This window comes from Nelusetta ayraudi, unplaced genomic scaffold (assembly GCF_046127955.1).
Source record: "Nelusetta ayraudi isolate G7.1 ecotype Tasmania unplaced genomic scaffold, CSIRO-AGI_Nayr_v1 ptg000014l, whole genome shotgun sequence".
Classification (NCBI taxonomy): domain Eukaryota; kingdom Metazoa; phylum Chordata; class Actinopteri; order Tetraodontiformes; family Monacanthidae; genus Nelusetta; species Nelusetta ayraudi.
Window position 1 is genome coordinate 829,607 of NW_027466064.1, and position 20,209 is coordinate 849,815.

At 53.3% G+C, this 20,209-nt stretch overlaps 3 protein-coding genes across 3 annotated transcripts; 2 read left to right on the forward strand and 1 right to left on the reverse strand.

Annotated features, from left to right (window-relative positions):
• Nucleotides 1–2,405: 2,405 nt before the first annotated feature.
• On the reverse strand, nucleotides 2,406–6,125 carry LOC142886085 (netrin-G2-like). Its single transcript, XM_076022998.1, has 8 exons — nucleotides 5,844–6,125; nucleotides 5,005–5,263; nucleotides 4,487–4,632; nucleotides 4,138–4,376; nucleotides 3,755–3,931; nucleotides 3,528–3,542; nucleotides 3,371–3,392; nucleotides 2,406–2,546 (listed from the first exon to the last, which is right to left on the reverse strand). Exons 1-8 carry the CDS (start codon nucleotides 6,081–6,083, stop codon nucleotides 2,406–2,408), a joined length of 1,239 nt encoding a protein of 412 aa, XP_075879113.1. The 5' UTR covers nucleotides 6,084–6,125.
• A 1,004-nt stretch (nucleotides 6,126–7,129) lies between these two features.
• Nucleotides 7,130–10,754, forward strand: med27 (mediator complex subunit 27). The gene is made up of 8 exons (XM_076023128.1): nucleotides 7,130–7,542; nucleotides 8,452–8,596; nucleotides 8,722–8,852; nucleotides 8,963–9,056; nucleotides 9,422–9,529; nucleotides 9,608–9,649; nucleotides 9,883–9,960; nucleotides 10,554–10,754. The coding sequence occupies exons 1-8, from the start codon at nucleotides 7,340–7,342 to the stop codon at nucleotides 10,686–10,688; spliced, it is 936 nt and encodes a 311-aa protein (XP_075879243.1). The 5' UTR covers nucleotides 7,130–7,339; the 3' UTR covers nucleotides 10,689–10,754.
• A 1,233-nt stretch (nucleotides 10,755–11,987) lies between these two features.
• LOC142886162 (formin-binding protein 1-like) lies at nucleotides 11,988–19,551 on the forward strand. Its single transcript, XM_076023129.1, has 18 exons — nucleotides 11,988–12,256; nucleotides 12,585–12,700; nucleotides 12,790–12,840; nucleotides 14,304–14,451; nucleotides 14,547–14,609; nucleotides 14,727–14,822; nucleotides 15,060–15,074; nucleotides 15,198–15,326; nucleotides 15,414–15,560; nucleotides 15,728–15,904; nucleotides 16,006–16,167; nucleotides 16,305–16,319; nucleotides 16,408–16,517; nucleotides 16,729–16,861; nucleotides 16,962–17,104; nucleotides 17,583–17,719; nucleotides 18,696–18,854; nucleotides 18,930–19,551. The coding sequence occupies exons 1-18, from the start codon at nucleotides 12,227–12,229 to the stop codon at nucleotides 18,956–18,958; spliced, it is 1,860 nt and encodes a 619-aa protein (XP_075879244.1). The 5' UTR covers nucleotides 11,988–12,226; the 3' UTR covers nucleotides 18,959–19,551.
• The last annotated feature ends 658 nt before the right edge of the window (nucleotides 19,552–20,209 follow it).

A 20,209-nucleotide genomic window follows, 5' to 3' on the forward strand; every position in this document is an offset into this window, starting at 1 on the left:
CCAGCCCGGTGAGATTAGAATCCAGTCCAGGAATGACAAAGGTCGGATCGGCAACGTCCCCTGGTTCAGATGAATTACCCGCAATGTTACCAGGATCACCGACTGATGAATCGGATCCAGATTGGCCTGAGCTGGGCTTTTCTGCAAAAGGGAAGGTGAAGTCCACAGGGGCCAAGTCCCCACTGGGTCCAGGGGCCTCTGGGTTTGTGGCTGGAGCAGCTTCCCCTCCTTGTTTAGGAAGAGGCAACACTGACTCCACTGCAGCATCAGGGGGAACTCCATTTGGAAGAGGTCTATCTATCAGGGTGTCCAGAGTCCTAGTAGGAGGAGATTCTGAAGAAACATCTGGAAGTGGTACATTAGGAGATGGTGCGTCAGGAGATGGTATTTTTGGATTAGGTACAGTGGGTTCTGGAGAAGGCACAGGAGGAGGTGATACACTTGGAAAAGGTACATCAGGAATCTGTGTTTCTGTAAGAGGGACATCTGGAACGCTTAATGTAAATACATCCACGGGAGATACATCAGAGGGGAGCACATCTGGAGGAGCTTCATCTGGGCGAGGTCCATCCCAAGGGACTTCAGGGAGAGGTGTATATGACGGAGGTACATCAGGAGAAGGTACAGTAGAGGGGCCTATGTCAGGGGGAGCTTCACCAGGAGGAGGTGGAGCGTTAGAGGACGGTGTGCCAAGAGACCTTTCATCAGGTACATCAGGAACAAGACCTTCAGGTGGAGCCTCTAAATCAGGACCGGGTACCTCCGCAGGTACATCAGGAACAAGACCTTCAGGTGGAGCCTCTAAATCAGGACCGGGTACCTCCGCGGGTACATCAGGAACAAGACCTTCAGTTGGAGCCTCTAAATCAGGACCGGGTTCCTCCACGGGTACATCAGGAACAAGACCTTCAGGTGGAGCCTCTAAATCAGGACTGGGTACCTCCGCGGGTACATCAGGGACAAGACCTTCAGGTGGAGCCTCTAAATCAGGACCGGGTACCTCCACGGGTACATCAGGAAGGGTTAAATCTGGAGGAAGCTTAGTGGGGGTTCGCACTTCCAGAGGTACTTCAGGAGGAGGTTCCCCAGAAGAAGGGACTTCAGGAGGAGGTTCCCCAGAAGCAGGGACTTCTCCAGGGACAGGAGGAAGTACATTGGGAGTTGGCTTATTCAGCGGAGTGTCTGTAGGAACATCAGGAAAGGTTGCATCAGTTCCTGTTGTAAATGAAGAATTTCCAGGCTGATAAGTTGGAGCCAGCAAAGTGGGCGGAGCTTCTCCAGGTTTAGCCCTATCACCGCTCAGGGTTATTTCTGGGATTCTTTCCACAGTCGTTGTTCCGGGTGGTGTTGCAGTGGCATCAGCAGATACAGTTGTGTTGGTGATCTTGTCGGTGTTATCAGTCTCAGAGATAGCAGAGTCTGTACTGTCTGGGGGAGACGTGGGGTCGATGGGTCGGGTCACCGGGTCAGAAATGGACACGGCAGAGTCGACCCCTGTGCCTGCAGAGGTTAAGCTGGTGTCACTGGTGTCAGTAGTGTATCTCTGGCCAGCAGTGGTACGGAGAGTGGAGGTGTCCAAAGAGTCTCCGGTCTCCTCAGCAACACTGCTGGGCGGGGCTTCTGGGGAGACACTGGTGCCTGTGGTGCTGGGAGGAGCACTACTGAGAGTAGTGGAATCTGTGGACTGTGCTACTGTGCTACTCTGGAAGAATGGTGTTGGCCTCACGTCAGTCATGGTAGTGCTAATAATGAGAGCGTTAGCAGATATTGTAACATCCTGACTCCTCGTTGTTTCTACTGTAGCGTCGCTCTGTGTGTTGGCTGTGACAGTAAGAGGACTCTGTGTGGGAGTGGCCTCGGCTGTAACATATTCAAACACAGCCATAGAGACGTCAGTCGTGGTGCTAGGGGTGCTAGCAGCGTTGGTAGTAGAGCTGCCAGTAGAAGTACCATCAGTTATATCTGGCAAGGTGTCAGCACTGTCAGTAATACTGCTGGGAGCAGTTGCAGTGGTTGCTGTAGCTGTGGTGGCAGTGGTCATGGTGGCAGTGATGGTAGGAGTGGTAGGGGTGGTAAGGGTGGTAGCAGTGGTAGCAGTGGTAGGAGTGGTAGGGGTGGTAGGAGTGGTAGTGATGGTAGGAGTGGTAGCAGTGGTAGGGGTGGTAGGAGTGGTAGGGGTGGTAGGAGTGTTAGGGGTGGTAGGAGTGGTAGTGATGGTAGGAGTGGTAGCAGTGGTAGGAGTGGTAGAGGTGGTAGTGATGGTAGGAGTGGTAGAGGTGGTAGGAGTGGTAGCAGTGGTAGGGGTGGTAGGAGTGGTAGGGATAGCAGTGGTAGGGATAGCAGTGGTAGGAATAGCAGAGGTAGGGGTGGTAGAGGTAGCAGTGGTAGGGATAGCAGTGGTAGGGTTAGCAGTGGTAGGGGTGGTAGGGGTAGCAGTGGTAGGGATAGCAGTGGTAGGGATAGCAGTGGTAGGGGTGGTAGAGGTAGCAGTGGTAGGGATAGCAGTGGTAGGGGTGGCAGTGGTCATGGTGGCAGTGGTAGGGGTGCTAGTCGTGCTAGCAGTGCTAGCAGTGCTAGTCGTGGTAGTAACAGTGTTGGTTCTAACGTCACTCATTCCATCTGATGAGGCAGAAGTTGTGTCAGACTCTGAGTCACCGGCCGCTGTCAGAGAAGAAGAGTTAGGACGCTTTAGTGGAGCTCAACTTGTTACAAGGGTTAACCCTAACCCTACCCTAACCCTAACCCTAGAAGAAGAGTTAGGACGCTTTAGTGGAGCTCAACTTGCCATCGCCTCGCCATCCTGACCCTCGCCATCCTAACCCTCGCCATCCTGACCCTCACCATCCTAACCCTAACCCATCCTAACCCTCGCCATCATGACCCTCGCCATCCTGACCCTCGCCATCCTAACTACAAGCACTTCATCAGCTACCGGCCAATCAGCAGGCAGCGCTGTGAACCATTGGGTTCTGTTCTGCACAGATCTTCACTGGACTTTATTGGGATTTTTGTGATCAATTCCACACTCTGTGGGTCACTTCCTGTCCACTTCCTGTCCACTTCTTGTCCACACGTTCATTAGGGTTATACTTGAACTACTACTATTGTGTGGATTCAGTCACACCAATCATCTGTTGTTCTACAGGTTGGACTCGTGTCATGATTGGATCATTGTTGCATCTTGGAGAGGCGGAGCTTATAGAAGAACCTGGAGACGTGCAGTAAAAGTCTGTGTGTTACTTAAAGGGACTCAGATTAAAGAGGAGCCATCTGTTAGCGCGTTAGCATCAGATTAGCTTACAGTCCTGTGAAGCTTTGGCTCAGTTTGACGCTGAGACACAAGCGGAGCTCACGATTGGCTAGTGCTCACCGAGCCCCGCCTTCTGCTGTCGCTGGTTTAATGAGAGATTCAGAGCCTCCGGGGAAACGGAGCACAGTTTCCAGTGCGACTTCCTGGAAGTCATTGTAAACAGGAAGTATCCGTTAAATCAAAGTTCCAAAGCCGCATCTCATGATGCAACACTGACCACATGACAGCAACACTGGGAACACAGGACAGTTGGACAGACGGGTGTGCAGACAGACGGGTGTGAGGCTCAGCTCTACTTACTGGCTGTGGTTTGCGGCGCTTCACCTGAGAGAACATGAAAATGTTTCCAACATTAAAACCCTCAAGTGTCACTTTGGTGCCTGTCACAGTGTGTGTGTGTGTGTGTGTGTGTGTGTGTGTGTGTGTGCGTGCGCGTCCAGTTACGTACAGGTGTTGGCCGTCCCCCGGGGCAGTGGCAGGTACGACCCGGCTCTCCAGGCGCGGGCCTGGCAGTCTGGGCTGCAGCGCTCGCAGTCCTGCCCGCTGGTGTTGTGCTCACACACACACTGCAGCGTGGCGTCACGGAGAACACACTGCGCTGCGTGCAGGTTGCACTTACACCTGCAGGGGGCACAAGCACAGCGGTCCGTGTGTGTGTTGACCCTGGCAGGAAGTACTTCCTCTCTCCGTCTCTCCTCACTGTGTCACTGAAGCTAAGGACTTCTAGCTGAAGGTTGCTAGCTAGCTAACTGCTAGCTGCTAACTGAAGCTAAGGACTTCTAGCTGAAGGTTGCTAGCTAGCTGCTGCTTGCTAACAGGTTGTTTACCGGGCAGGCACGTCGATGTTAGAAATTGCGTAAAAGTATTTGAGCAAGTTGTCCCGCTGGACGTAGGTTCCTCCCAGGGCCGGGCGGAGGAGGCGGAGCCGGAGGTTTGTGAAGGTGAAGAATTCTCTCAGGCCCTTCATGGTCTCCAGCCGGGTGTACAAGGTGTCCATGTTGATAAGCTTGGGACCTGCAAACACCCCGAGGCGGGCTCGCACCTCCAGCACCACGGCCTTCTCTTCCTGTTGGAGGACAAGGAAGTGTGGTGGCTCAGGTTCTTCACCTTCAGCAGCGAAGCTTCTCAATCTTTTCTTTCTCCTCCCCTTCCACCAGGAGGAGGAGCTTCACCCACCTTGGCGCCGACCCAGCCTGAGTACTGCTCGGTGCAGATGACCCGTGTTATGTTACTGGGCGCCAAGTCAGAGACACGTTTGGGAGACATGCCGAAGGCCTCCAGGCAGTCGTCGGCGTAGTACTGGTACGGAAACCAAGTGACGCCTGCAGAGCAGACCAGCAGTCGTTAGCAGTAACATGAAGGTCAAAGTTCAAATGGCAGCGTCGAGTGAAGGAAGAAAGGAAGGTTGTGAGTCTGTGTGTGTGTGTGTGTGTGAGTGTGTGTGTGTGTGTGTGTGTGTGTGTGTATGAGTCTGTGTGTGTGTGTGTGTGTGAGTGTGTGTGTGTGTGTGTGTGTGTGTATGAGTGTGTGAGTGTGTGTGTGTGTGTGTGTGTGTGTGTGTGAGAGTCTGTGTGAGTCTGTGTGTGTGTGAGTATGTGTGTGTGTGTGTGTGTGTGAGTCTGTGTGTGTGTGTGTGTGTGAGTGTGTGTGAGTCTGTGTGTGTGTGTGTGTGTGTGTGTGTGTGTGTGACTCACCCTTGTCCAGGGATTTCTCCAGCACCATGCTGGTTGGCCGGCCGTACTCAAAAGTGACAACGATGTCATCGACCACCTCCAGACTCTTATTCCATGACAGTGTGATGTTGGCCAATAGGGGCTCAGGGTACCGGGACCATGTGACCGTCTGCCAGTAGGTGATGAGCCCGCCCCTCTCTCTGTCTCCCATGAGTTGGGGTGGGTGAGACAGGTCCGGGCTGGAGGCGTCGCACTCATCGCTGCACAGGTACGGGTTCTCCTGCAGGGCGAGCAGTGTTAGCGCCCCTACTGGTCACCCTTGGAACTGCACATCCTAGCAGTGTCTTGCCAAGCTGTCATGTTTGGATCATTGGGCCGCATTCATTCAACAGACTGTGAGATAAAGCTGAAGCTTTTCTCCTCACAGCTACAGTTAGCCACCAGCTTGGCTGTTAGCTCCTGTGAGAGGGCCAAAGCACCACCTGTTACACACACACACACACACACACTGCATTGTGTGTGTGATTACCGCTGATGCTAATCTGATGACTGTGTGTTGATCCTTTAACTTCAGCTGCAGCTGTCAGTGAGCAGCTTGGCAGTGTGGGCGGCGGCTAAAGGTCTCAGCAGTCACCTGCACTGAGTGAGCAGTAGTCCCCCCCCCCCCCCCCCCCCCCACTGAGCATCCTGAGCTCTCTGCAGTGGAGTCCCCAGGTCGCTGGGTTATTAGCAGGTTGATGGCATCATCACTCAGGATCAATAATTCACACAACCAGCCTGGTTTCCCAAAGGAACCATTAGACCCACAGCAGGATCTAGCAGTGTGTGTGTGTGTGTGTGTGTGTGTGTGTGTGACTGACCAGGGTGCAGAACCTCTCTGGTGGGTTTCCACAGGTGATGCCGGGGGGGTCCACTCTGATCTGCATGGCTTCCTTCATGTTGGTGGCGGGCGGCTGGCAGGCGTAGAACTCCCAGCCGGCGCCGCCCTCCGAAGCTCGCAGGGCGCCGCATGCCTCCCACGGCGTCCCGGTCTGGGCCAGGCCCGGGGCCGGCAGCAGGAGCAGGACCAGGACCGGGACCGGGACCGGGCAGGACCGCATGGTGGCAGGAGGTTCTTCAGCCTGCTCACATTCTCAAGCGACTGGCAGAAACGTGTTTGTCAGAGCAGAGACTCCGCCCACCTGCTGCAGCGACGCTGGGACAAGGACGCACCTGAAGTCACGCAAGTACACTTCAAAATAATGTGTGTGTGTGTGTGTGTGTGTGTGTGTGTGCTCCTTATTGCGAGCAGGTGTCTGTGTTGGTCAGAACTGGTGAAACAATATCAACCTGAAATCTGGAGGCTCCGCCCCCTTCTTCTGAAACAACATCTCTCTCCCTAACCCTCCTCCCCATCGGCAGGTCGCACTGTGACCCACAACTTCTTCACAATCTGCATTTCAGTGGCTCTGTGTGTGTGTGTGTGTGTGTGTGTGTGTGTGTCTTACCTCTCCCCAGTCTCTCTCTCTCTCTCTCTCCCCTCTTTTCTTGAGACTCTCCTTTTTATCCTCTCTAATCTCTCTCTCTACTTTTCTCCTCCCCCTCTGCCTCAGGCTCCTCCCCCTCTGCGATGCAATCATCTTCCACAATTAGGTGACGTTAAGGGGTAAATCTGGACATTTCTATTGGCCGAGCAGTCACATGACCCCAGAGGTCGTCTGTGAATATTAATGTCAATAAAAATGAATCGTGCTCACAGTGGCTTGACTGAGAACAACGCCCCTGGTGGAGGAGTTTAGTCCTGCAACTCTGTGGCCCCATAAACTCACCTAGCAATATATATATATATATATATATATATATATATACATATATAAATTTGCAGCTTCAGTTGACTGTGTGTTTGTTCCGCTGCCTTTAAAGCAGCGTCAACTTCAAAAAACATCTGGAATGTAAAACTGCTTTTAGAAACTTGTTGTTTTAAAACCTTCATTTTTCCTTCAATGGGATTCTTATACATTTCTGGAAGAACTAAATAAACAAATAAAAGGTCAGAGGCCAAGAGAGAGAGAGAGAGAGAGAGAGAGAGAGAGAGAGAGAGAGAGAGAGAGAGAGAGAGCGAGCGTGGCTTTTATTTTGAAATGCTCTGTTGTCATTTCCGCCGGAAGTGGTTCAGGCTCATACACAAACAGAAGCGAGCGTTGCTCAGCGGATCTGGAAGCTCCAGCTGAGACCGAGGCGGTTCGGTTCAGTTCGGGGTTTTGTGGGTGCTGGACGAATCGGTCTTGGTTCTTCTGCTCGTCGACGCTTCAGGCGACGTCGCTGTGACGTCACAAAGTGCGCCGGCCGCCGGAGAGGCAGAGACAAAGCCGAGAAGATGGCGGACGTGGTGAACGTCGGCGTCAACTTGGACGCCTTTTCTCACGCGATCAGCGGCATCCAGGCGCTGCGCTCGAGCGTCAGCCGCGTGTTCGAGAGCCTGAAAGACGGCATGAAGAACCGCGAGACCCTGGAGGGTCGCGAGAAGAACTTCATCGCCGAGTTCCAGGACAACCTGCAGGCCGTCAACAGGGACCTCAAGTCAGTGGCTCTCCGCGCGCGTGCAGTTTGTTTTGTTTCTCACAATTTGAAATAAAGAGAATAATAATACAGAGGAAAGTTCAGTACAGTATGAAAGTGCAACGAATATATCGCGAGGTGATAAACAACAACACCTGCTAGCATCAGCTGGGGTGCTTTTTATCGGGCATTTATATTCAACACAACACCGAGCAGCGCTAAAAATCAAAGCACAGAGTTTCAGAACCGCAGAAGAAGTCCGCACTGCCTCACACAGCAAAGCTGCGCTTGAACTTTTTTAACTTTGTAACTTTTTTTTTAACCTTTTAAGCGATGGAAGAAAAGAAGAAGAAGAAAGAGCGAGCGCGTTGTTCTGGAGCAGTGGGTTCTAAGCATTTGGCTAAGCTAACGAAACTCACAGCTGTTTGTCATGTTGCAGCCAGAGTGCCAGACCATAATAAACAGTAGACAACTTCTGTGTTTGCGCTCAACATCATGGAACAGCAGTGCTCAGCGCACGCGGCTTGTTTGTGAAAACTTTTGCCTCTCGGCTGCTTCGCTGAACGTGTCTGTCTGTCGCCTAAGCTCCGCCTACTCATGATGCGTTCAGAGGCGGCTCGGAAAAACTTCTCAACGCGTTCATAATGAATGAAGTGGCGGTCATGGGTGTAAAGGTGCGCCCCGTGTCCCCTGCGTCCGCCACGCCCATGAAGAGCGCGTGAGAAGTCCAGAGTGTCACTGTCTTCACTCCAGGAAGAACTCTGATCCACCCAGAACCAGAACCAAGCCTTCCTCCTTCAGTGTCAGACCCCAGTCAGTGTGTGTCCTTGGTTGTGTAGTTGTGTGTCGCTTCTCTTGCTGTGAAGTTTCCTCCAGTCTGACGAAGTGAGCGCTGGTCGGCTGACTCTCTCCCCCCCCTCCCCCCCCCAGTGAGTTGGAGCGGCTGAGCGGTCTGGTTGGTCGGCCCTCAGAGTCCCACCCCCTCCACAACAGCGGCCTGCTCAGCCTGGACCCGGTCCAGGACAAAACCCCGCTCTACTCCCAGCTGCTGCAGGCCTACAAGTGGTCCAACAAGGTGGGCGGAGCCACGTCACCCGGCACCGCTGACCCAGCTGGGTTGCGGAGCGATGACGACGTACTCGGTTGCTATGTGAACGCGTGTGTGTGTGTGTGTGTGTGTGTGTGTGTGTGTGTGTATAGTTGCAGTACCACGCGGGCCTGGCGTCCAGCTTGTTGAACCAGCAGTCTCTGAAGCGATCGGCCAATCAGATGGGAGCGTCTGCAAAGAGGCGGCCCAAAGTGCAGCCCAGCACACTGGTTCTGCCTCCTCAGTGAGTTACACAACAACACAACACCACTTGTTCGGATCAGAACCTTTGTTGAGTGATCAGATGATGGCTGACCTGTGACCTCTGACCTGTGACCTGTGACCTGCTCTCAGGTACGTAGATGATGTTATCTCCCGGATCGGCAGGATGTTTCCTGATATGACCATCGAGCTCTTCAGACCCAATGGGACGTCGGCTGTACTGCTGGTACACACACACACACACACACACACACACACACACACACACACACACAGTTTGGGTCTTTGCATCAGGAGGGGGGGGGCGCTGCACAAGTCTGGTTGCTTCTGGAGACACGCCCACTAACACGTGTCTCTCTCCCTCTCTCTCTCTGTCTCTCACTCTCTCCCTCTCTCTCTGTCTCTCTCTCTCTCCCTCTCTCTCTGTCTCTCTCTCTCTCTCTCTCTCCCTCTCTCTCCCCGTCTCTCTCTCTCTCTCTCTCTCTCTCTCTGACTCTCTCCCTCTCTCTCTCTCTCCCTCCCTCTCTCGCTCTCTTTCCCTCCCTCTCTCTCTCTCCCTCCCTCTCTCTGTCTCACCCCCCCCCTCTGTAGGTGACCTTGGGGAAGGTGCTGAAGGCCATCGTGGTGATGCGTTCGCTGTTCATTGACAGGACGGTGGTCCGAGGATTCAACGAGAATGTTTACAATGAGGATGGAAAGGTGAAGGGGCGGAGCCATGGCACTGGGAAGTTGCACTTCCTGTCACACCTGCACTCACACCTGTGGTGTCTTTTTCAGCTGGACATCTGGACCAAGTCGCAGTACCAGGTCTTCCAGAAGGTAAAGCCAGGCTTCTAGCCACGCCCCCCACTCTTTTGATTGGTCGAGTCGCCGCTGGCACCGCCAGCAGTCAGCGAGGGGAAATGAACCCCCTAGTGGTGGTTTATAGTACAGCATGTAGAAGGAACACCTGCCCACTTTGTCATCGTGCCAAGCGGCCGGGAAGCAGAGGCTCTGAGAGGGGGGGCGTTAGCTCCCTGCTGCTCACTGCTGATTGGCTGTGCTGTTACCAGGTGACCGACCACGCCACCACTGCCCTGCTGCACTACCAGCTCCCTCAGATGCCCGACGTGGTCGTGCGTTCCTTCATGGTGAGAGAGTCCTGCACACCTGTCTGTCTGTCCACCTGTCTCACTCTCTGCTCACCTGTCTCCCTCCTGTCTGTCTGTCCACCTGTCTGTCTGTCCACCTGTCTCACCCTCTGCTCACCTGTCTCCCTCCCTCCTGTCTGTCTGTCTGTCCACCCGTCTCTCCTTCTGCTCATCTGTCTCCCTCCCTCCTGTCTGTCTGTCCACCCGTCTCTCCCTCTGCTCATCTGTCTCCCTCCCTCCTGTCTGTCTGTCCACCCGTCTCTCCCTCTGCTCACCTGTCTCCCTCCTGTCTGTCTGTCCACCCGTCTCTCCCTCTGCTCACCTGTCTCCCTCCCTCCTGTCTGTCTGTCCACCTGTCTCACCCTCTGCTCACCTGTCTCCCTCCTGTCTGTCTGTCCACCCGTCTCTCCCTCTGCTCACCTGTCTCCCTCCCTCCTGTCTGTCTGTCCACCCGTCTCACCCTCTGCTCACCTGTCTCCCTCCCTCCTGTCTGTCTGTCCACCCGTCTCACCCTCTGCTCACCTGTCTGTCTGTCTGTCCACCCGTCTCACCCTCTGCTCACCTGTCTCCCTCCCTCCTGTCTGTCTGTCCAGACGTGGCTGCGGAGCTACATCAAGCTCTTCCAGTCTTCCTGCCAGCGCTGCGGTCACTTCCTGCAGGATGGACTTCCTCCAACCTGGAGGGACTTTAGGACCCTGGAGGCGTTTCATGACACCTGCCGCATGTGAACGCTTCCTGTCTGTCGTGTGTGTTGTGTAAAAAGATTGTTGTAATAAAGTTGTTTGATACGTGGATGTTGTGATTTCCTGAGCAACACAGAAACTCCACTTCTGAAGTGACTGTGGTGCATTGTGGGAGAGTTGATGATCAGCTGATCAGACATGCGAGTCTGATTGGCTCTTGTGTTTAAAGTCCTGCAGCAGCGATCATTAACCTTTATTAATTATTGATCTGACGCTGGAGCATCGCTGTGACCTTAAAGCAACGCAACACGGTCGCCCCCTGCTGCTGTGTGATTGGTCAGCTGAGAGTCTCCTGGAGGCCATTGCTGATTGGTTGTTGACTTCTGATCTTTCAACAGTAGCGACCAGGTGAGCTCGACTTCCCACAGCAACACTTTGCACTCACAGTGTTGACAACACAACACAAAGTCAACACAAGCCACCCGCGTCATCCAGCTCTTCCAGCTCCATGATGGTGATGATGATGATGATGGTGATGGTCTTCCTCAAGTTCTGGCCTTTGTTTGGTTCTCTTGGTCTCGGACCTGACTGCAGTTATAGGACAGGAGATTTTTTTTAATGACATAAATGTTGTAAAGCAATGATATTTAGAGGACCCTGACCCTGGACCTAGCCCTGACCCTGACCCTAGGCCTGAGCCTGACCCTAGCCCTGACCCTGACCCTGGACCTAGCCCTGACCCTGACCCTAGGCCTGACTCTGACCCTGACCCTAGCCCTGACCCTGACCCTGGACCTAGCCCTGACCCTGACCCTGACCCTAGGCCTGACCCAGCCAAAGAGTTCCTGACTTCCTAGCCGGAGACATTTCTAATTGGACCGGAACCAAGACGTGTGTCCTTTCTTCAAGTATTCTTCACGTTATTTCATTTAAATGTCAATAACTATTTGTAACCTGTTAGCATTATTGTGTTTTACAGTGGTGATGAGTTTTGAAATCAGCTTTGCTACCAAAGTGATGCCTTATCTGTTGTCAGGTGACACGAAGGTATTTTCTGTGAACTCCTTTCATTCTTTCTTTCATTTCTTTTTGCTGTTGAGCAGTAGACAGGCGTGAAACCGAACCTGCTTCTGCTGTTCCCGGATCAGTTCGCACCGCTCCGAGCAAACCAACCAACCGCGTGTTTGGGTGCAACAGCCGCTGCTGAGAGCGGAGGGGAAAATGCGGTCGAACGGCGCCACCTGCTGGTGGAGCTGCGCATTGCAGCTGCAGCCTTCCAGTTTCAGCACCGATTCATTTCTCGCTGTATCGTGACAATTCACGCCGGACTGTGTCCACACTGAGCATGCGCAGCTGCAGCCCCGCCCTGCCGCTGTCACACAATCTCAGCATCTCCTGTCGATGACAAAGGGTCTTTCGGGTGGACGCGCCGCGCGCGACCGCCTCCTCTGCCGTGGTGCTGCTGCAGACGCTGACGGACAGACGGCCCGAGTGTCGCGGAGATGCGCGTGTCTGCCGGCGGCTTCTGACGGTGATCGTCGGTTCAGTGAAGCGGAGCCGCGGCGGCGAACCGGACCGGAACCATGAGCTGCAACTGGGGAACCGAGCTGTGGGTATGTTACCGCCGCAGTACCGAGCTACCGGGCGCCCCTGTGTGTGTGTGCGCGCGTGTGTGTGCGCGCGCACGCGCTAGACGGAGGGAGGGCCTCGTGCCTTTGTGCCATAGCAACACTGAGTGACTCCTGCGGCCGCGCGCTGCGTCCTGCGTGACGGCGCTGCAGCTGTTTTGCGATCAGTGATCGATGATGTGATCAGAAGTCAGTGACGACGGTCAGGAGACTCGCGCACTGTTGACTGCAGAACAAAGAGTCGCTCTCAACCAGGAACAGAATCAGCAGCGTGTGTTGTGTTTTGTTGCGTTGTGTTGTGTTGTTGTGTCAGGATCAGTTCGACAACCTGGAGAAGTCGACCGGCTGGGGCATCGACTTCCTGGAGAGGTACACCAAGTTCGTCAAGGAGCGCGCTGACATCGAGCTGAGCTACGCCAAACAGATCAGGTAGCGGCCGCTGACTGGGCTCCTCTGATTGGCCGGCCGCTGGTCAGGAGGTCGCAGACCGGTTGACGCTTCTGTCTTTGTCTCTGCAGGAGTCTCACCAAGAAGTACCATCCCAAGAGGAGCCGCGAAGACGACGGCAGGTCGGTCCAGACGATGACCCGGTGCTTAACGCAGGGCCCACAGGTGGAGGCTTCAGGCTGCTGCTCCGCAGAGTGCAGGATCAGACCAATGCTGCTCCACAGAGCGCAGGGTCAGACCGATGCTGCTCCGCAGAGCGCAGGGTCAGACCGATGCTGCTCCGCAGAGCGCAGGATCAGACCGATGCTGCTCCGCAGAACGCAGGGTCAGACCGATGCTGCTCCACAGAGAGCAGGGTCAGACCGATGCTGCTCCGCAGAGTGCAGGATCAGACTGGTGCAGGATCAGACCGATGCTGCTCTGCAGAGTGCAGGGTCGGGTCAGACCGATGTTGCTCCGCAGAGTGCAGGGTCAGACCGATGCTGCTCCGCAGAGTGCAGGGTCAGACCGATGCTGCTCTGCAGAGTGCAGGATCAGACTGGTGCAGGATCAGACCGATGCTGCTCTGCAGAGTGCAGGGTCAGACCGATGCTGCTCCGCAGAGTGCAGGGTCAGACTGATGCTGCTCCGCAGAGTGCAGGATCAGACTGGTGCAGGATCAGACCAATGCTGCTCTGCAGAGTGCAGGGTCAGGTCAGACCGATGCTGCTCCGCGGAGTGCAGGATCAGACCGATGCTGCTCTGCAGAGTGCAGGATCAGACTGGTGCAGGATCAGACCGATGCTGCTCCGCTGCACCAGTGGCAAAAAAACTTGTTGCCGGTTCTGTGGTTAAAGGCGTTGCCAAGATTTCATTAGAAGAGCCGACAGTCAAGTTCTCTGTAGTTCACTTCATGTTGGCTAGAGCTCAGCAGCCAATAGAATCTCAGAGGGGCGGGGCTACACTGCCCTCCACGGAGGTCAGGAGATGCAGGACGATGTTGGAGGCCCTACACCTGTTCACAAACAGCCTCCAGTGTCTGACTGTTGCCACATTGACACCTGGTGTCTGACTGTTGCCACAGGTACACCTGGTATCTGGCTGTTGCCACAGGTACACCTGGTATCTGGCTGTTGCCACAGGTACACCTGGTGTCTGACTGTTGCCACAGGTACACCTGGTGTCTGACTGTTGCCACATTGACACCTGGTGCCTGACTGTTGCCACAGGTACACCTGGTATCTGGCTGTTGCCACAGGTACACCTGGTGTCTGACTGTTGCCACAGGTACACCTGGTATCTGACTGTTGCCACATTGACACCTGGTGTCTGACTGTTGCCACAGGTACACCTGGTGTCTGACTGTTGCCACATTGACACCTGGTGTCTGACTGTTGCCACAGGTACACCTGGTGTCTGACTGTTGCCACATTGACACCTGGTGTCTGACTGTTGCCACTTTGACACCTGGTGTCTGACTGTTGCCACATTGACACCTAGTGTCTGACTGTTGCCACAGGTACACCTGGTGTCTGACTGTTGCCACATTGACACCTGGTGTCTGACTGTTGCCACATTGACACCTAGTGTCTGACTGTTGCCACAGGTACACCTGGTGTCAGGCCTTCGCTGCCACGCTGCGTCAGCTGAGTGAGGTGTCGCTGCAGAGAGAAGATCTGGCCGAGAACCTGAACTCGCAGGTCGTCTGTGAGCTGATGAGGTTCACGCAGGAGCTGAAGTCAGAGAGGAAGAATGTGGGTACACACACACGCCTGTGTGCACACACATGGTACTTGTCATCATTTTGTTGTGTTGTTGTGTTGACTTTGTGTGTTCATTCTTGCTGCAGCACTTTCAAGATGGCCGCCGTGCTCAGCAGCACATTGAGAGTTCCTGGAAACAGCTGGAGTCCGTGAGTGACACACACACACACACACACACACACACACACACACACACACACACACACACACACACACACAGTAGAAACAGGTGTGTATGTTTCTTCACTGTTTTTCTTGTTGTTCAGAGCAAGCGGCGCTTTGAGCGCGACTGTAAGGAGGCGGAGCGAGCGCAACACGCCTCCGACCGGCTGGAGCTGGAGAACAAGACAGACGGAGAAAAGGTGGAGCAACAAGAAGCTCATTGGCTCCTCCTCCTACCTCCCCTCCTCCCCTCAGCCCTTCTCCTCTTTCTGTCACCTCCATTTCAAAAATGCAACAAGTCTAAATCTGTGTTTTCAGTAAACGTGAACCTTTGAACAAACCAGAATGAGGCGGTAAATAGCGCCTCCCTGAGGGAAACTGTAGTACTGCACTGTAAGAGTTGATGATTAATTACTGTCTGTCCTTCTGTCTCTCAGCGATGCTCCCTCAAGGTAGGACTCAGTTGGACACCTCACCACTAGAGGTCACACTTACAGATACAACGTCTGCTTTGGTTCAGTTCAGATGGAGGGTCTGATGGAGGTTCTGCTGTCTGCACCGTTTCCATGTTTTAGGCTCGTCAAACCTCCCAGCAGAAGAAACAGGCGGCCGAGGAGTCCAGGAAGGAGTACGTCAGCACCTTGAACCAGTTCAACCAGGACCAGCACCAGCACTACCACACACTGGTCCCAGTCATATACCAGGTACGCCACCAGCACCGCACTCCCGCCTGGACCCAGTACCGGAGCAATGCTTGAAGGTGGTTGGCGTTGTGTCTGTGGCCTCGGCAGCGGATCCAGGACATGGAGGAGCGGCGGATCGAGCGAGTCTGCGAGGCCATGAGGCTGTCGGCCGAGGCCGAGAGGAAAGTTCTGCCCGTCGTCAGTCGCTGTCTGGACGCCATGATGGACGCAGCGGAGAGCATCCAGCCTCGCATGGTGAGCTTCCTGTCACATGACCTCAGACTCAGAACCGGCCTGACTTCTTGTCTTGCCTACTGACTGTGTGTGTGCGTGTGCGTGTGCGTGTGCGTGTGCGTGTGCATGTGTGTGTGTGTGTGTGTGTGTGTGTGTGTGTGTGTGTGTGTGTGTGTGTGTGTGTGCAGGACACCCGGCAGGTGGTGGAAGTGTATAAATCAGGCTTCGAGCCTCCGGGTGACGTGGAGTTTGAGGACTACAGCGCCGTCATGAGGAGAAGCATCTCGGAGTCCAGTTACCTTGACAACCGAGCCGAGGGGCGGAGGAATGGCAGGAAGCTGTGGCCCTTCATCAGGAAGAACAAGGCATGCACGCACACACACACACGCACGCACACACACACCTGAATATTCTTACTCTCTCTCTCTCTCTGCAGCTGTTGAGCCTGCTCTCCTCCCCTCGCCAGCCTCCTCCCCCACCCCCAACCTCACCATCACCGGGGGGCGTGGCCAACAGTCCTCAGTCACCACCTCCTGCCTCCAGAGAACCAATCACACAGCGGCTAAACGACCTCATGACTTCTGGTTCCAGAACCAGGAAGCAGTGTCTCCGCAGCCTGAAGAGAGGGGTATAGACACACACACACACACACACACACACACACACACACACACACACACACACACACACAACAACTAAAGGTAGTATCAGGTATGTTTTGTTGATGTCATCTTTCTTTGTGTCTTTCGCTGATTTGATGGACAGCTGTCACTCAAACTGGTCAGTATCACAATTGTCTGACAACATTCCGCCTGCAGATGGCAGTGTGACCCTCCAACAAATGTCCTGATTGGCTGCTCGTTTGCAGGGCTCCAGTCCTGCAGACTGCAGCCACCTTCCTCCTGAGCAGAGGCAGAAGAAGCTTCAGAGCCGAATCAACAACATCAACCAGGAGATCCAGAGGGAGAGAGAGCAGAGGTGCTGGCACACACACACACATACACACACACACACACACACACACACACACACACACACACACACACACACACAACCCAACCTAAGTCCAGTACACAGCTGGTCACATCATCTCTGCAGCTCCTGCAGGTTCAGGTTCAGGGTTGCAACGAGGCGCCCTAATATTGGTGTGTGTGTGTGTGTGTGTGTGTGTGTGTGTGTGTGTGTTTAGAGATGCACTGCTGAAGATGAGGGAGGTTTACGAGCGCAGTCCTCAGATGGGCGACGCTTCAAGTCTTGAACCGCGCCTGGATGAAGTGAAGCAAAGTCTGCAGAAACTGGAGGAGGAGCTGAGACGGAACCAGGTCCATAGAACTCCTGAGGACCGGAGACACACCTGCTGCTACACCTGCTGCTACACCTGCTGATGGCTGTGGCTCTGCATGTGTGTGTGCGTGTGTGCAGGTATGGCTGAAGGATGCTGACAGCCGAGTGTCCGACCACACCACCAGGGGGCAGAGTGGAGGCTTCACTACCCAGGCCACGACACCAGGGGGCAGCAGCAGCCTGAAGCAGCTGGACAACAGGAGTCCAGCCAGCAGAGAGAGGTGAAGGTCTCTGAGTGGTTCTGCTCAGTCAGGAGCCCAGAACGGTTCTGCTAACCCTGCTGTGTGATGTTGTTCCCAACACAAACACAATGACCTTTGAATAAAAGCACCACAGAAGAAGAAGTAGAAGATTGACTTTGGCCTGACTTTCATTTTCCTCAAGCTCCGCCCCCTCAGTCAGTCCACTGTCACATCTGGACAAACATCTGTGAACATCAGCGGCCGTGACCGTTGATGTGGCAGGCAACCACACTGCAGGACCTGTGGAGGTTGGCACGTCCGATCAAACTACAGAGCTGTGACATCACCAAGCATGAATTAAACTACCATAATCCTGTGGTTTAGGTCATTTCTACTGGACTGGAGTTCAACTACACACTGAGAGAAACACCACACTAGCATTGGAGAGAGGCCACAGCAAGTTGTTCACCGTCTGTCTGCTTCTCTTCCTGTCTCCGCCTCTTCCTGTCTGTCCCAGTCCTGATGGTAGTTACACTGAGGACCACAGCACCGAACTACACTTTAAATCTCGAAGTTCAGAGTTTGACGATGACTTTGATGACGAAGAACCACTGCCGAGCATCGGGACCTGCAAGTCTCTTTACCCGTTCCAGGGTGGGTATTGATCAGTGGTCCAGTCAGTGGTCCAGTCAGTGGTTCAGTTTATGATTCAGTCAGTGGTCCAGTCAGTGGTCCAGTCAGTGGTTCAGTTTATGATTCAGTCAGTGGTCCAGTCAGTGGTCCAGTCAGTGATTCAGTTTATGATTCAGTCAGTGATTCAGTCAATGGTTCAGTCAGTGATTCAGTCAGTGATTCAGTTTATGATTCAGTCAGTGGTCCAGTCAGTGGTCCAGTCAGTGATTCAGTCAATGATTCAGTCAGTGATTTGGTTACTGGTCCAGTCAGTGGTCCAGTCAGTGGTCCAGTCAGTGATTCAGTTTGTGATTCAGTCAGTGATTCAGTCAGTGGTCCAGTCAGTGGTCCAGTCAGTGGTCCAGTCAGTGATTCAGTCAATGATTCAGTCAGTGATTTGGTTACTGGTCCAGTCAGTGGTCCAGTCAGTGGTTCAGTCAATGGTTCAGTGAGTGATTCAGTTTATGATTCAGTCAGTGATTCAGTCAATGGTTTAGTCATTGATTCAGTCAGTGATTCAGTTTATGATTCAGTCAGTGGTCCAGTCAGTGATTCAGTTTATGATTCAGTCAGTGGTCCAGTCAGTGGTCCAGTCAGTGGTCCAGTCAGTGATTCAGTCAATGATTCAGTCAGTGATTTAGTTACTGGTCCAGTCAGTTGTCCAGTCAGTGGTCCAGTCAGTGATTCAGTCAGTGATTCAGTCAGTGATTCAGTCAGTGATTCAGTCAGTGGTCCAGTCAGTGATTCAGTTTATGATTCAGTCAGTGGTTCAGTCAGTGATTCAGTCAGTGGTCCATCAGTGATTCAGTTTATGATTCAGTCAGTGATTCAGTCAGTGGTCCAGACAGCGATGATCAGTCAGTGCATGATACTGGAGTGCAATAGCTGAAGAGTCCAGTTGGGGGCGGGATTTGTGGCAGGTCAGCTTCCATTGGCTCTTGGTGTGATGACTCTGCAGGTCAGAACGAAGGCACCTTGTCCATGGTGGAGGCGGAGCTTCTGTCGGTGGTGGAGGAGGACAAAGGTGACGGTTGGACTCGAGTGCGGCGGAACCTGGAAGAGGAAGGATACGTCCCCACGTCCTACATCAAGGTCTTCCTGGACTCTGGTGCCAAAGGTGCCTCTTCTCCTACACGTGACCTTTGACCCCTGAGCTGTCGTGCCTTCTGCTCACCTCCCGTCTGTCTTCCAGGCTTTGTGCAGAACAGTCGACTCGTCTGACGCAATAATCCACCGGTGAGGACGTCCGGTGGAGGAAGTGACGCAACAGGAAACAGGAAGTCCCACTATCTTCATCACACGTCAGCGGCAAAGACGAGGACGACGAGACGTCGTGACTGAAAACTTTGTTGAAGCTCCAAACTTAGAAAAAGATTCTTTATTGTTGATAGAAGTAAAAAGTGAACTGCAATTAACCGCAGAAGAAGAATGTGAGGTGAGGAGAGGGCGGTACTTCCTGTGGGCGTTGCCCATCGTGTCTCACTGCCATGATGTAAACCATGCGTGGGAGTCGGCACACTGTGACATCACAGTGACTCAAACAATCTGTAAGTCTCAAATGTTTCAACATCGCATCAGTGGAAATAGTGTCGTTGCTGAGATCTAGTCCCGCCTCTGCCAACATGAAGCCCCTCCCCCAGCAAACCCAGCCCCGCCCCCGCTTGGAGACTCTGCTCATGTTTTTGATTGATTGTGTAAAATGTGAAACTTTTTTTATTTTAGTGATTAGTCAATGTTTTTTATTGAGAAGTGAGCTTGCTGATCAAACTTCCTGTATGTTTACCTTTCAAAATAAAGTACACTCAAACGTTGAATCAACTCTTCATGACGTACATGGATTGTTTTCTGTGTTTCACCACGTGTGAAGGAAACGTAGCTCAGGCTCTCCACTGAGAAGAAGAAGAAGAAGAAGAAGAGGAAGAAGAGGAAGAAGAGGAAGAAGAAGAAGAAGAAGGAGAAGAAGAAGAAGAAGAGGAAGAGGAAGAAGAAGAAGAAGAGGAAGAAGAAGAGGAAGAAGAAGAAGAAGGAGAAGAAGAAGAAGAAGAGGAAGAAGAAGAACAAACATCATGTTAGCTGTGAAAGACTCGACGGCTGAGTTTCCCTCCAGGAGCCACGGCAGAGTTCTCAGCTGCTGCTTGGGTTAGGGTTCTGGATCTGTTAGGGGTTAAACCATTTTGGACTCGGTGCTGCCACCCTCTGGTTGGCTGCTGAGATGAATAATTAATGAGCTTGTAGCGCCCCCTCCAGACTGGAATGCCAAGAATGTGCGTAGTTGAATTCCACTTCCTCTCCTCGTGTTGCTCATGGTGGACGTGTGACTTCACACTCACACTGATTCACTCGCTGCAGATGAAGATTCTGTTGCTATGGAAACCAAGTCAGCAAATGAACGCATTTGACTCCTTTATGTGGGAATCAAACTGCAACACCTGATCGCTCCGGTCCTTCCTGTTCCCCCTCTTCCGTCTGATT

Bases quoted from the DNA above. Each gene is read 5' to 3' on its own strand.
- LOC142886085 (XM_076022998.1), bottom strand. From the start codon at position 6,083: ATGCGGTCCTGCCCGGTCCCGGTCCCGGTCCTGGTCCTGCTCCTGCTG. The intron at 4,377-4,486 runs GTGGGTGAAGCT...GTCCTCCAACAG, and splicing joins CAGGCTGGGTCGGCGCCAAG to GAAGAGAAGGCCGTGGTGCT. The intron at 3,932-4,137 runs GTAAACAACCTG...TGCCCCCTGCAG, and splicing joins AACATCGACGTGCCTGCCCG to GTGTAAGTGCAACCTGCACG.
- med27 (XM_076023128.1), top strand. From the start codon at position 7,340: ATGGCGGACGTGGTGAACGTCGGCGTCAACTTGGACGCCTTTTCTCAC. The intron at 8,597-8,721 runs GTGGGCGGAGCC...GTGTGTGTATAG, and splicing joins CCTACAAGTGGTCCAACAAG to TTGCAGTACCACGCGGGCCT. The intron at 9,650-9,882 runs GTAAAGCCAGGC...TGCTGTTACCAG, and splicing joins AGTACCAGGTCTTCCAGAAG to GTGACCGACCACGCCACCAC.
- LOC142886162 (XM_076023129.1), top strand. From the start codon at position 12,227: ATGAGCTGCAACTGGGGAACCGAGCTGTGG. The intron at 14,452-14,546 runs GTGGGTACACAC...TTCTTGCTGCAG, and splicing joins TGAAGTCAGAGAGGAAGAAT to CACTTTCAAGATGGCCGCCG. The intron at 17,105-17,582 runs GTGAAGGTCTCT...TGTCTGTCCCAG, and splicing joins AGTCCAGCCAGCAGAGAGAG to TCCTGATGGTAGTTACACTG.